Raw genomic sequence first — 16,154 nt, forward strand, 5'->3', positions numbered from 1 at the left:
TTTGCATCTTCTGCATAACTGCTGTGGGCATTTTCCTTAATGTCTTGCTGGGAAGGCCCTTTGCTGCTGCTTTTCTTGGATCTCCATTGCTTCTTACTTCTCTTGGTTACTTCTTCATTTTGGTGAAGTGTATCTTCTGGTTCTGAAAGGTAATTTTTCTATATCTTTGTGGTTTAGAACTTTCATACTGATTAAGTGCCCAGTTATGAAACCCTTAAGTATTATTATTATCTGCCTTTTCTCTCGGATTACTTAGTTTTCCTGTAGATGAATCTTCCTTACAGGAAGAAGGAGATAGAAGGAACAAGTATGGGTACAAGCCTTTTGGGAATCAAGTAAGGGAAAGAATCTTTTAATATGAACACTTTCCCTTATCTGTTTTTTTTACCTTTCTTCCTTTATAGGAATGTCCCTTCTTCCTACCCCTGTCTGGTACCAGCTCTCTGAGAGGTGGGGCCTCTAATGTTACTGCACAGTGGGATAGGAAAATGAGGTTCCAGGGGTCTAGTTCCACTTTTTAGTGACTCTTGATTAGTTTTGTTTTCCGCATTTCCCACGCCTTCACCTGTAGTGTCACTTGATGCCTCCAAAACAAATTGGCTCTTTTTGTCCTTTCCCGTGTATGTGTTTGCTTTTCGGCATATTCAGGCCTATTAGTGTCAGTTGTCACATTCCAGCTTTAAATTTTGTTAGCAACTGTTTTCGTTCTTTTTGTTTGTGGATTTATGCCTCTTCCTATAAGGGTATTTTGATAGATAATGGATCTGTGGTGTGTGTTAAAGCCTTAATTCTCACTGTGATGGCAGTTTGGAAGTGGGGCCTTTGGGAGGAATTCGGGTTTCTTTGAGGCCATGTAAGTAGAGGCCCCATGGTGACACAGCCTTAGGAGGGGACGAGGAAACCCGAGGGCTCTCGTCCTCCACATGAGCACATACCTAGACGGCAGCCATCTGCAAACCAGGAGGAGGGCCCTCGCTGAGCGGCCTCCCGCGCTCACACCCTGATCTTGGACTCCCAGCCTCCAGAACTGTGAGAAATTTCTGTTGTTAAAGCTACCTCGGGGGCTCCCAGGGCTCAGAGGTAAAGAATCTGCCTGCCAGTGCAGGAGACATGGGTTCCATCCCTGGGTTGGGAAGATGCCCTGGAGGAGGAAATGGCAACCCTGTCCAGTGTTCTTGCCTGAAGAATCCCATGGACAGAGGAACTTGGCGGGCTGCAGTCCATCAGGTCGCAGAGCCGAACACGACTCGGTGACTGAGCGTGCATCACACCCCACGTAGGTAGATTGTGAAACTTCACTAATAAAACAATCAAAAAGCTACCCAGGGTATGCTGGTTTTTTTGTTACCACAGCCCTAAGGACAATTGACAGACCAAGAGTAGACATAAATGCCGTTTCGCCTTTTGATGTATCTGTTGTTGTTGACAGTGAATGTTGACGTGACAAAGGATGAGGCCCATCTACCTTTTCCTTCAGGCTGTGGGCTTTCTTCCCTAGCACGTGTATTCTCATTCTCAGTGGGCCCCTATACTTGGTCCTTGGGAAAGCGAAATAATCTTAGGTACTTACAGTATGTAACGTGGCCTCCAAGGAAAGTCAACTGGACAGACTCTTAGTTCTTACTATTTGATTTCTCTCACTAAGGAGAATTTTTTTTTTCTTGGAGTAGGGGCGATAATGCAAAAAGCTTGAGAAATATTGTTTCTTTTTTCTTAAATTAATTTCACAGAATAAGCCTTCAGATTGAGTTTATTTCCTGTGACCATTTTTCCCGGGTAAAATATGTCTTTCGGATCTGTAAGTTTTATTTAAATATAGCATCGGGACTTCCCTGGCAGTTCAGGAGTTAAGACTCTGTGCTGCCAATGCAGGGGATGCAGGTTTGGTCCCTGGTCAGAAAACTAAGATCCCTAGGGCCAGAGATCCCACATGCCTGCCTGCTATGGGGCCAAAAGATTAAAAAAAGGAAAAGATAGTATCTTTGAATTTTTTGTTACATTTGTTGCATTTTCCTCTTTCAAAACACCAGTTAAATCATTTGCTTGACCTCCTTTGTTCACTCATTATATTTCTTTCACTTTGTATTTTTCTCAAGTCTGTTTGGGAAAACAGACTTATTGGCTTTTTATTGCTGCTTCTGATGTGGTTTCAACTCATTTCTTTTTTCTCAGCCCTGTTAGCTTACTTTTCATTGCTTGCTGCTTTATCTCTTCTTTAGATTTTTTAGTCATTTTTCTCTAAAGATAGCTCATGTCATCTCTTACATCTACCATCTCTTGTATTTTTTCATGTAATTTTGTTCTTTATCCCTTATTGGTTTTCTTCTAATCACCTGTCAGGGCTACGACCAGGATAAGACCAATGAGGGACTAACTTCAGTCATAAAATTTAAGATAGCATCGAAAAACTCAGTAATTGAGATAAATAGTATTTTGATTTTTTTTTTTTTTAGAATAATCCATGATGAATAAAATATCCACAGTGAAATTCAAAGTAAAGATTAGTTCTCTTTGAATTAAAGTCTAACTATCTACAGTGGTTCCCCCCACCGCATCAGCAGTTTTGATTTCTGCAATTTTAGTTACCTTTAAGATCTGAAAGTATTAAATGGAAAGTTCCAGAAATAAACAGTTGATAAATTTTAAATGGCACATTGTTTTGAGCAGCATAATGAGATCTCATGCAGGCTGCTCTGTCCCTGGTGGGTCACGGCTTCTTCCTTGGTCCATATCCACGCTGTGTATACTGCCTGCTCCTTAATGCCTGTATAGGAGAAAACATAGGGCGGTTGACCCTTGAACAACACAGGCTTGACCCCACACGGCCACTTATACCCAGAATGTTTCAGTAGTGTATAATACCTACAGTACCACCCAGTCCAGGAGTGGTTGAGTTCGAGGATGGTGAGCCCCAGATGCAGAGGAATGACTGAGACACTCAGGCTTTCTACATCCCCAGACCCCTAATCCTGCTGTCATTCACAGGTCAGTTCTCTCTGTAGGATTTGGTACTGTCTACAGTTGCAGGCATCCACTGGGGTCTTGGGATATATTTCTCTTAGATAAAGGGAGACTGTTGTTACTATGTGTTTGGGTGTGTGTGTGTTGAGACATGGTGTGAACTTTTTGTCTAGACTTTGATTTACCCTCCTGAACACACCTCTTAACAAATCTGTCGTTTCTTTAGCCTTGTAGATTTGGCTTCCCGCACATCTTGACTTTTTAGGGATTGAAAACTTGTGTGTCATTTACATCCTACCACCTGGAAATCAGCAGCTCCCCCTTCTGTGCCACCTGTCCCTCAGACTGTTGATGGTAGAAACGGCTACTCTGTGTACACTTTCTGTCAGCTCCATCTCTTTGAACAGATACTGAGATACTGCATCTCATGTAAATGTGACATTCAAGTGAAGTTTTCAAATTCTTTAATTCTAGATTTGCAGACTATCATTTTATTCCATTCCTGTGTATAACGTTTTTATCTATTAAAAGCTTAAAGTTCTCCATATATTGAAACTTTGAAACATAGGGAGAAGAAAGCATAATTGATATATTTAACAGATTTAGTAATTTGGCAAAGTTTACTTACGTTGATTTTAGTCACTCACACCCAGAGAAAGCTTAATGGCAAGTTTCTGTTTCTAGGAATATTTAAAATGTGGCATAGGACTCAGGAAGATTATAAGGAAATTTTGAAGATATGAAAGTGGAAAAAGAATTTGCTGGGGAAACTAGTAAATTTTGAACAATAGGTGACCCTCCATATCCACTAGCTCAGCGTCTTCAGATAAGGAGATCTGGTTGTTCTGAGCAGTTTTATGTGTGGGGCTTAGGCATCTGAAATTTTGGTGTCCAAAGGGAGTCCTTGAAACAATTCCCAGCAAAAAATAAGCAATGACTGTATATATATATATTACCTTTTTATTTTCTAAAGCTTTAATGAAAATATTGAACACAATATAAAATATAAGTCCTTTTTAAGAATAGTCACTAGAAATATAATAATGATTATATCTCAAAGTAAAAGTTTAAAAACCTCTGGGCCATTTAGAACAGTAGACTGACCTGATAAATTATTTACTTAGTTCTTCAGATAGTACATATGTTTTCCTTCCTCCAAGAAGCTTTTCTTAATGACTGGACTTCACTGTTAAGATTTATGAGTACTTAGCTTTCAGTTCAATTCATAGTCATATTTTTGGGTATTAAATGTTGTCTTCTGTGTATTTCTATATTCATAGTTACTGAAGCAAGGCATGCATTGTCTTGTTCCTTCCCGCTGCTTCTCTCCATCATGTGCTGCCTCCCACTGTAGTCCTCACTATGATGCCCAGCACATAGTGATTCAGAGTGTTAACTTTTATCTTTTAGCCAATCAGAACCATGAATTAGTTGTCTTAATATTAAAAGAGAAATTGCTTCATAGGCCAAAGAACATTGTGGAATTGGCTTATATTGTTTTTGTTGAATAAACTGATGAGATAAATATTGATACCATTAAAGCTGGGAGATAATAAACACAATATGTAGATTACATTCAGCTAGTAAGTTTATTACTATATAGACCAGAGAGGATTCTCTTTCCTCTAAGGCTAAGCTAGTTCAAAGAAGAGGACATTGTACTTTATCCAGTAGAAGAAGAGGTTGTATTTGTGATGTGATCCTGTCATATTTGAACTCATTCATTGAGAGAAAACCAAGTAAATAAAATTTTTATTTTATATATTGTTTTGAAGAATGTGAAACACTGAACCAGATATTTTACATTTGCACTACTTGCTTACATTTTGGTGAAGGTGGTTTCCTCTGTCTAACATAAGTCTGATGTAATCATTTTACTTTTGCTTTTCATTAGAGACTCTCCTGGCTATTAAAAGATGTAAAAAAGCCTAGACGTTAATTTGAGATATTTAGAAGGATGTTAATGTTATTTTTTTTATAGAATATAAAAGTATCTTGCTTATCAAATTTAATAATACTATTGATGATGAGAATTTACTTTTGAATAATGAAAGCAGAAAAATATCAGTAAATGTCTTTTGTAAAACTTACTTTTACCCTTATTAAAATTGTGCTTTCAGTGATATTCCCACTAGTTTACACTGACTCAAAGCGTTTGATGGAAAATATTTTATCTCTTTTTTAAAAACATGTCTGTAGTTCTTGTGTCAGTTCATTTGTAGGAATAGTGAATGAGCATAGTTTTTGGTAATTATACCCATGTTGTGCTCTTTATCTGAAATATCTTCAAAAAGTTATTTGAGTACAGAAAGAATTAACAAGTCTCTCACCGGCCAGAATGGGTATGTTCATGTTTTTGCTGTAGGGTATAACACTTCTAAGAATATAATTAGCTTTGCTTTTCCTTTTCTCCCTTTTTCCCCCCGCAGCCTCATGATTTTGATGAATGCCGATTTGACATTAGTGTAAATGATAGCGTTTGGTATCTTCGTGCTCAAGACCCAGATCACAGACAGCAGTGGGTAGATGCCATTGAACAGCACAAGGTGGGTCTCGAGCGTGTGTCTATCTGAAGAGACTCGTGGTGACACCTTTACAAGAATGGTGATCTGTGCGTGTGCAGTGAATAGCTGAACATAACCTTTTGGGTTGTGAAAATCAAAGCAATACGGGTGTAAATTTTTGAAATGATTTTGTTTCTAACATTTGAATTATAGTAAGGGGTTGACATGATAAATATTTTTAATTGATGATTAAAGCAAAATAGGCCCTTTTATATAAATTTGTTTTTATTTAGGGTTTGCTTCATAATGAATGCCTTTTATATGATCTGGGTAAAAGGATTCTTGAAATACCATCAGATTGTAAAATCCTAATGTTTGAAAGCTTCACTGTTATTTTTTGTAGTCATTTGTAACCATTTGGGTAAATCCTTAGTATAAACATTTGTAAATTGTTAAATTTTTTAAATATAAAGTTTTCTAATAAACTTTGAGAAAGTCTCTCTTAAATAAGTGTATAAGCCATAGTCTTGAAATTTAAAGCTAGTTTTTGACTTATGCTATGAATAATTGGTATATAGACTAAAGAAATATATTAATGAAAAAATCTCTATTATTGGCTAATTCAGTATCTCATGGTAAAACAAGGAATAAGGAAAGTTACATATTCACCATGCCATTCCTGATTGTGTCTTAAGAAAACTGAATTTGTTCATATACTTGTCTGTGCTTGTTCATTTGGATTTCACAGAGTTGTAGTTGAAACACCTGTTTTGGTTATTTAACAGACACAAAACAGGTACACACATACACACAACAAGAAAAACTAGTCAGGCCTGGGATACTGCAGGCACTTTCTTCTTGATATTGATCGCGCATTAGGCTTACTTCTTAATTATAAATTTTCCCAGCCTAAGGAAATCTGGCTCTCATGCTTTCCTTTTGTCCTTGCTTTAACTTTAGAATTATATTAGCTTAAAGCATTTTGTGAATCTTAGTTTCCTTGATATTATTACCTCAGGAAACAGTGTAAAAATGGTAAACAGTTTCCTATTATTTAAAGGAAAGATGAGCCAGTAGACATGGAAGCAACCTAAATGTCTATCAATAGATGAATGGATAAAGATGTGGTACATACATACAGTGGAATGTTACACAACCAAAAAGGAATGAAATATTGCCATTTCCAGCAACATGAATGGACCTAGAGATTATCACACTAAGTGAAGAAAATCAGATAGAGGAAGACAAGTATTATGTGATATCACTTATATGTGAAATCTAAAAAGAAGATACAAATGAACTTAATTAGTAATACAAGAACAGAAACTCAGATTCACAGATGCAGGAAACAACTTGTGGCTCCTAAAGGGGAAACAGGAGGGGGAAGGATAAATCAGAGTATGGGATTAACAGATACACACCACTATATATATGATAAGCAACAAGGATTTATTGTATAGTACAGGGAGCTATATTCAGTAATTTCTAATAGCCTGTAATGGAAAAGAATGTGAAGCTGTATGCCTGAACTGACACAGTATTATAAACCAACTGTAGTTAAGTAACAATTAGAGCAAATAAATAACAGTGAGATGAGCTAGAATTCTAAAATCTCAGTGCTTTGGAGCTAGGCTAATCTGAATTCTGACACTGCAGACTGCCGTGTATGACGTATGTGACCTTGCCTTCATCTCTTCTTAATGTGTTTAAGGGACACATGAAATAATATATAAGGTTACTTACCAGAGTGGCTGATGTTTTTTCCCATTTATGACATAAAGAAAGAGTTTTGAAGTCACAAATTCACTGAAATTATACCATGTTTTTTATGGATAAAGAGTTCTACATTCAATGACAGTTGCTAAATGTGCATTTAAAGATAATGGGCAGTTTTGTGTAGTTAATCAGGGCCAGCCCTCTTAATAATGATTAAAGGCATTATTAAAACTAATTTTGGTATAAAGGCAATATTAAAACTAATTTTGGTATTTTTAACTGAGATGACGTTTGTTGGCTTAATTAGTTGATTTAGGTCACAGCACTAGTTTTTTTCTGTTTTAAAAAGCATATTTGATTTTGTTCATTCTTCATAGTGAAGTTGATTGAGGAATCTTTGCAGGTTTTCATTTTGTTTCTTCTCTTTGTATGAGGAATGATGCATAAAGCATATATTTCTTCTGTATCATTGATTTCTTTGCACCTTTGAATAATGGATAGATAGGATCTTTGAGTCTCCATCAGAGCATTGTGACTTACTGGGTAACACAGTTTTGGTAAATTTAAGTTCTTAGAAATAGATTCAGCAGCAAGGTTCTAGATACAGTGTATAAACTTTACTTTCTTATTTCTAAATATAGTTTATTCATAAACAAGGAAGGAAAAATCATTAATTGTTATTCTCATTAATACTTGTTAAATTTTAATGTAAAATATGATATGTACCAATTAAACAGCATATCGGTGAAGATTTAAACTGAATTTGAATTCTAAAAATAAATTGTTATTAAACTGACATGGGAAGGAGAAAATTCAAATGCTATCATCAAACATAATGAGAAAAGTTTTCTCTCTCTCTTTTTCTTCTGATAGACCAGGAGCAGGAAGGTAGTGAGATGTTTTCAATTTCATTCTTTAGAATCACTAAAAAAATATTAATGTGGAACCTAAATTTGGTTATTTTACTATTTGAGCAAGCATTCTTAGATTGATATTCAGAATCAAATCAGATTGTTAAGGTATGATGATGATAGGGGGTATTGTTTATTTTGAGGGTCACCAAGTACTAATCATTGTATTATTATACTTCATGCACTTTACTTTCTGTCTGCTGCCCTGAGAGATGAGGGAAATACTATTTCACAGACATGGTAACTGAGATTTAGGTTAAACTTGAGTGATTTGCTGGAGACTATACTGCGTTTTCGTAAGCAGACTCTCAGGATACAGTTTGATGTTGACTGTGCTTTCTGTCGGGTACCGTTGGCGGAATGTTTGAAAATAGTCCTACAGGGTCACTTCCTGCAGGTGAGAATGTGTTGTCTGAGTTCTGCTACCATATATATACAGGATAAATGTGAACTCATCTTTCTGCCCGTGGATTGCCATAACAGTGTTATATTGTAGTGTTTGAGCACTGGAGACTGGGGTCTGACATATATGGGATTAAATCCTAACACTATTATATAACAACTGTGTGACCTTGGTAAATCACCTAAAGAAGGAAAGATGACATAATACATTGTTTACCTCCCCGACTCCTCTCAAAAGAAAAAAATCCACAAAAGACAAGCAAGCAAAATAACCGAATCATGATAAACCAAGTACTTCAGAGATGACCTGAGTTCTTGTCATTTCAGTTCACTCAGTTCAATTCAGAGTTCCTTCCATGGCACCAGCTGTCCTTACGATGGCTGGACAGTATACTTGGAACAGTGGCCCTGTCCTTTTCTCTTCTGATGTTGTCAGATGGCCCTGCCGCCCCACTGTCTTTTCTTGCTGTGAGGCCTTTTTTAGAGCTTGCCCAATAGGTTTGGCAAGGGAAATGGGAGGTTTCTGTTCTTTTCTTTCCAGAAAGCTATTACGCTCATTATGATAACCTTTATATATCAATTTCACACACACATCCATACATAAATCCTTACATACATATCAGGAGTTCTATTTTACAGAACCCCTTCACCAAGAACAATACGGTAGAGGCAATGGTGATGATAGCAAACATTTCTGAGGACTACGGTGTGCTAGATAGAGTAACAAACACTTCATATGCTTTTTCACATTTTGCTCTCACATCCTTGTGAGATTAACATTATTGTCCTGTTTTTACACATTAGGAAATTGAGGCATAGAGAGGTTAAGTAACTTGTCCAAGGTTAAACTGCTAATTAGTGAAGGGGCCAGCATTCAGACCCAGGTCTGTATGACCTGAGAACCGGAACTTCTGTCCAGCAAACACTTCTGCCATCCTCTAAGTATTCATGGCAGATGTATTTTGTTGACTGAAATCTTGAGTTTCTTGAATCGCAGTGTTCTCATATTTTTTTTGTCCTTCATATCTCTAGTGTGTGTTTTGAACTGTAAACTTCTTAAAGGCTCAGGGATACAACTTTTTTGTAGGAATCAGAAAAGCATTAGACACATATGTTTTCCAGTTGAAATAATTTACAGTATTGTAAAACATTATATGGGGGAAATTTGTAATTTGAGGAGTTGTTTTTTCCCTTTAATCTTTACAGTTAGTGTTAGAATGATTACTGACAAAAATACACTAGGGTTCTGTGTTCTTTGTCTAGCTCTTGTTTTATCCTCCTTGGTATTCATTCCGTAATAACTTAATCAGCACAAGAAAAGTTAATATGATTTCATGATTTAAGTTTTTGCAATACATTAGAAATTGCATAATTCAGTGTAACATTAAACAAATAGTCCCTGTGGAAAGAAGGTATTTCTGAGGTCTTTCTTAAATTCAGGGATTCTACTTTAATATAAAATACAGAAAGGAGCATATGTATACCAAACCAGTAATTTTATTTAAAATAGTGTGCTGGCTTTATATATGTAGAATCCATTCATACTTTGCATTTCTCCTTAGGAATTGAAACAACACTAAATAAATCTTTAAAGACGGGGCTTGCTTGTTTTTTTAATCTCTTAGCCATCTGCCATGCTGTCTTTGAGGTCTAATGAGTTGTTTGTGAAAATTATTTTAAAACTAAAAACTACAAATGTGATGGTAAGTTGGTTATTTTTTATTTGGGTAAGTTAATATTATTTTTAGTAAAGATGTGTCTAGTATTATCTAAAGGCTTCTGTGAGCATTTTCTGTGTAATCAGTTAATAAAGAAATTGTGATAAGCCATCTGTTGATTCTGTGATTTAAAAGAATTATAGTATTACTCCTAGAATCTTCTACAGTTGCAGTGCATGTGATTTTGAATAAACCAGGTTTCTTACCATGAAAGAAGTAGACTCCCCTGCATCACCACCCCATCAAAACAAAAAAACTAGCAGGAATGCTCTCCCTACACTAGCAGATATAAGAATCACGTTCATAAAGTTAAGTTTTTTGGCTCTGGTAAGAGTTTTTAGTCATCATGACATTGCTTTATTTCCATAAGGGAGCAACCTTAGTAGACCCTGAAATTTTGGTGGTCATGGACCACCCGTATTCCCTATATTTTGTGAATTATCTAAGACCTAAGGAGTCATAGGAAAGTATACAATTTAGGGAGGAAGAATCCAGATAATTTTTACAGATACTGATTTTCTGTGGTGAGAATCTACAGGCAGTTGTTTTACAATTTAATGTTTGTGTCTTTGTTTCTTTGTGAAGGCTCACTAATTTATTTGTGAAGCTCCATTTGATTACTTTCAGAAGAAAGGTGTGTTCTTGGCCTGAGAAGTTAAAGGATTTCTGTCTGAGGAAATTAAGTGCAATTGTTTTTTAAGGAATTGATATATTTTACTTGAAATGGGTTATGAAAAAAGTTTCCCACCAGAAGATTCTCATGGTTGAGCAAACCTAAATGATGCCCAAGACTCACTTTAAAGATCTTTTAAAAATGCTTTTGCTCTTTGCCGTAATGAGTTTTCTTTTTCCTGTGGTATGTCAGGGTCAGTTTGATCTTAGTGCTTTTTCTCTACTTCTAAAAGAAGCAGTTTCTGCTTACTTGACATCTTAATTGCTTTTATCTTAAATTTGACATAAATTTATTAGAAAACTATTTCTAACTAGGTGGCAGAATATACCTGTTTTCTTTTTACCAAATTTTAAACATCAAAGTCATATAAAGTCATCCCATTTCTGTTTGCTGCGGGATCTTAGTTCCCCAACCAGGAATCGAACCTATGCCCGTGGCAATGGAAGCTCGGAGTCTTTACCACTGGACTGCCAGGGAAGTCCTCTGCCTTTCTTAACCAACTATAATATTGGAAAAATTTCTTAACAAATACCAGAAGTTCATTCTATACTTGTCTGCTTTATAAATGATTATCATGTAAACTTAGGTGTGCATTTTGAATCTGATTAAATTGATGAAGGTTTAAGAATGCAAATAAAACTTTTACAACAACTGTTTCTTAGTGTATACTTTATATAAGTAATTTATGGGCTCAGTGGGTTAGAACCAGTTTTTCTTTTACCTTATTTGCATCATACCACAGTGATGAAAGGAAGAGGATGGAATCAAATTTTACTTTTCCTTTATATTCAAGAGTTCTAATTGTGCTCAGTTGCTTCAGTCATGTCCAACTCTACAATCACATGGACTACAGCCCACCAGGTTCCTCTGTCCTTGGGATTTTCCAAGCAAAGATACAGGAGTGGGATGCCATTTCCTTCTCCAGGAGATCATCCCGACCCAGGGATTGAACCTGCATCTCTTTTGTCTTCTGCACTGGCAGGCAGGTTCTTTAGCACTAGCACAATCTGGGAAGCCCTTTAATGGTTGAGGGACGTACAGACCTAGTGCCAGCTGCTGGAATAGTCAGGGCTTTGCCATTTTCTCAGATAAATTGTAGAAAAACCCAAGTAGGTGGTAAAACAACTGAACTTTATTAACCAGCATTTATTAAGTCTCTGGATGTTTCTCTCCTTAAAATGAGGAATTTGGTTGATTCTAACAGTGGGAGTTACTTGCTAGATTTCTTGCAATAACCCATAGTTCAGTTCCGTCACTCAGTCATGTCTGACTCATCGCAACCCCATGGACTGCAGCATGCCAGGCCTCTCTGTCCATCACCAATTCCCAAAGCTTGCTCACACTCATGTCTCTTGAGTCGGTGATGCCATCCAACCATCTCATCCTCTGTCATCTCCTCCTCCTGTTATGGACTATTGCCTTTTACCATGGACAGTATGAAAAGGCAATAATGCATAATGGTTAGTAGAATATTTTAATACTTAAATATAGATAATGTCTAATTACCATGATTTTTAAGGTTAGTGAAATCAAGGAAGAAAGCAAGATACAAACTCTCTTTAATATTCTTAGTGTTTTAGAATAAATATACTTGTATCAAAGGCTTTTTTTTTTAATCAAAGGCTTTTAAAGTAACTTTTTTAGTTTCTGTTGCCTACGATTTTGTTGCAGTCAAAAGCTGAATTCACCTGAGCTCATCTGCACTTTGTGCTTCCATATGTTGCCTAAATACTTAATGAAGTTTATAATCTTAAAAAGAGGGAATAAATGTCATTAATTTGTAGTTTTCAGCCAGGTTCTTCTATCTAGGAAGGTGTTATCTTTTACCAGTTATTAAAGGAGGAATCAGGATTTTACAAGAACAGTGAACCAAGAGGATATTTAGGTAGCTAATCTTATTAACCATGTAGCCAGTTGAAGAGAAATAACTTGACAACATTTAATGTCAGAAAGCCAGGAAGGGTCTTACAAATTAATGAGAAAAGTTGACACAGTGCAATTTTTAAAAAAAAAAGGCCAAGAGACTTGATCTGGTACTTCATAAAGAGCATATCCAAATGGGTAATGAGCATATGAAAAGGTAGTCAATAGTCAATGCCATTAGATGTCAGGGAGCACAGTGATACTACCATATGCCTGAGTAACTTAAAAAATAAAAGATTTATTACAAAATGCTGATGAGGATGGCGTGCAACAGATATAAACTGGTAAAACAATTTTGTACTATCTTCTAAAACTGAGCATGGTGGTTTAGTCACTTAAGTCGTGTCTGACTCTTTGTGACCCCATGAACTGTTATAGCTCGGCAGGCTCCTCTGTCCATGGGATTTCCCAGGCAAGAAGACTGGAGTGGGTTGTCATGATCAGGTGAATATTGAAAATTTGAAAAGGTCTTACAAGTATTGATGTCATCAGTTCAGTTCAGTTCAGTTGTTCAGTCGTGTCTGACTCTTTGCGACCCCATGGACTGCAGCATGCCAGGTTTCCCTGTCCATCACCAACTCCTGGAGCTGACTCAAATTCATGTCCATCATGTCTGTGATGCCTTCCAAACATCTCATCCTCTGTCGTCCCCTTCTCCCGCCTTCAATCTTTCCCAGCATCAGGGTCTTCTCCAATGAGTTGGTTCTTTGCATCGGGGGCCAAAGTAATGGAGTTTCAACTTTAGCATTGGTCATTCCAGTGAACATTCAGGATGATTTCCTTTAGGATTGGCTGGATTGATCTCCTTGCAGTCCGAGGGATGCTCAACAATCTTCTCCAACACCACAGTTCAAAAGCATCAGTTCTTCGGCTCTCAGCTTTCTTTATAGACCAGCTCACATCCATACATAGCTACTGGAAAAACCATAGCTTTGACTAGATGGACCTTTGTTGGCAAAGTAATGTCTTTGCTTTTTAGCATGCTGTCTAGGTTGGTCATAGCTTTTCTTCCAAGGACAAATCGTCTTTTAATTTCATGGCTGCAGTCACCATCTGCAGTGATTTTGGAGCCCCCAAAAATAAAATCTGTGACTGTTTCCATTGTTTCCCCATCTATTTGCCATGAAGTGATGGGATTCGATGCCATGATCTTAGTTTTCTGAATATTGAGTTTTAAGCCAGCCTTTTCATTGTCCTCTCTCTCTCTCACTTTCATCAAGAGGCTCTGTAGTTCTTCTTCACTTTCTGTCATAAGGGTGGTGTCATCTGCATATCTGAGATTAGTGATATTTCTCCCAACAATCTTGATTCCAGCTTGTGCTTCATCCAGCCTGGCATTTCACATGATGCACCCTGCATGAAAGTTAAATAAGCCGGATGACAGTATACAGCCTTGACGTACTCCTTTCCCCGTTTGGAACCAGTCTGTTGTTCCATGTCCGGTTCTGTTGCTGCTTGACCTGCATACAAGGTTTCTCAGGAGGTCAGGTATTCCCATCTCTTGAAGAATTTTCCACAGTTTATTATGATCCACACAGTCGAAGGCTTTGGTGTAGTCAATAAAGCAGAAGTAGATGTTTTTCTGGAACTCTCTTGCTTTTTCGGTGATCCAGTGGATGTTGGCAATTTGATCTCTGGTTCCTCTGCCTTTTCTAAATCAACTTCAACGTCTGGAAGTTCACAATTCACGTACTGTTGAAGCCTGGCTTGGAGAATTTTGAGCTTTACTTTGCTAGTGTGTGAGATGAGTGCAATTGTGTGGTAGTTTGAACATTCTTTGGCATTGTATTTCTTTGGGATTGGAATGAAAACTGACCTTTTCCAGTTCTGTGGCCACTGTTGAGTTTTCCAAATTTGCTGGCATGTTGAGTGCAGCACTTTCACAGCATCATCTTTTAGGATTTGACATAGCTGAACTGGAATTTTATCAGCTCTGTTCATAGTGATGCTTCCTAATGCCCACTTGTCTTTGCCTTCCAGGATGTCTGGCTCTAGGTGAGTGATCATACCATCGTGGTTATCTGGGTAATGAAGATCCTTTTTGTATAGTTCTTCTCTGTTTTCTTGCCACCTCTTCTTAATATCTTCTTCTTCTGTTAGGTCCATACCATTTCTGTCCTTTATTGAGCTCATCTTTGCATGAAATGTTCCCTTGGTATCTCTGATTTTCTTGAAGATGTATAGAGTTTACCAAACTTGCACGTTGTTTTAATTCTTGCCACATATTTGCTACTAACAATTTAGGTAAATATTACTAGATTTTTAGCTGATTCTTTGTGTCTTTTTTAGTCTGTAAATTGCTTGCAAAATGTTTCTTTAGATAAGAAAGAGGAGGGGGAAAAAGTTAATCTGGAGTTGAAGAACGATTCCATGTTGCTAGTTTTAGAAAATATTAAAGAGAAACGAAGCTTTGTACTATTAAAGTCCTTGGTTGTTGTTTTTTTTTTAAACAGTGTTCAGTATTGTATTTGAATTTTTATTTAATCAGGAGGGAAGATTTCTGACAGTCATCCGGACAGATGTGATTCTGCTTTTGCTATATCTGATATGGAAACGTAGTGGTGGGTGGCATGACTTATGCATATTCACAGCAGTGGAAACTGTTTTCTCATTTTATTTGCTGAGTATATTGAACACTCCCTGGAAGAAAATGTTTCTTAAAAAATCAAGGTACATAAAACTATTCTTTTTCATCAAACATGCCTTTTTACCAAATACCTTAAAAACAGTTTTGCTTCCGTTGTCTTAATTGCATGATAGATATCCTGGGCTTGTGTGGTGTTGAGGTATGAAAGACAGCTTTGTGTTAAGAATCATAAGAATACGTAGCAAAGTAGATGAATGTTCTTTAAGCTAAAATGTTATCCTCAAAAAAAGAATTCTGTCATTTTTCAGTCATATAGCAAATTCATGTTCTTGACAGATAAGACGTGATCATTGCCAGGAATATGTATATATCAATGCCTATTTCCTAGCCCCTTGTTCTCTTCAGTAGGCACCCCCTTGATCTGTAGGATAGACTGTAACTAGCCAGTGTTATCATTTAATCCTGTTGGAAGTCTTTCACTGTAGGTATTATTCCCATTTTGCATAAAAGTGAGATTGAACGGATTATGAGAACATTGATTAGTGAGTGGTAACATTATTCCAAGAACCATAACCTCAATTTTTTGTAATACACCCCCCTTTGTAGTTAATTCCAGTTATTTTCTCATGGGTGCATAGTTGAATACTAAGAAATAAATCATCAGTCAGTCTCCTTAAAAAATGAATCTTTTCCATACAGTTAGATCCAAAAATTCTTAAGTCTTTTGAAACCATTCCTGTAAATAGTTGTATTGATCAG

At 36.7% G+C, this 16,154-nt stretch overlaps 1 protein-coding gene across 3 annotated transcripts in view; it reads left to right on the plus strand.

Moving 5' to 3' along the window:
- CERT1 (ceramide transporter 1) overlaps positions 1 to 16,154 on the plus strand; it is a 123,070-nt gene that overhangs the window by 36,544 nt on the left and 70,372 nt on the right. For all 3 annotated transcript variants that reach the window (XM_043920025.1, XM_043920022.1, XM_043920024.1), the window contains one exon: positions 5,391 to 5,507. In XM_043920025.1, the coding sequence (XP_043775960.1) occupies positions 5,391 to 5,507 (117 nt within the window). The remainder of the gene's footprint in view (positions 1 to 5,390; positions 5,508 to 16,154) is intronic.

The sequence above is a fragment of the Cervus elaphus genome, chromosome 12, assembly GCF_910594005.1.
Source record: "Cervus elaphus chromosome 12, mCerEla1.1, whole genome shotgun sequence".
NCBI classification, from domain to species: domain Eukaryota; kingdom Metazoa; phylum Chordata; class Mammalia; order Artiodactyla; family Cervidae; genus Cervus; species Cervus elaphus.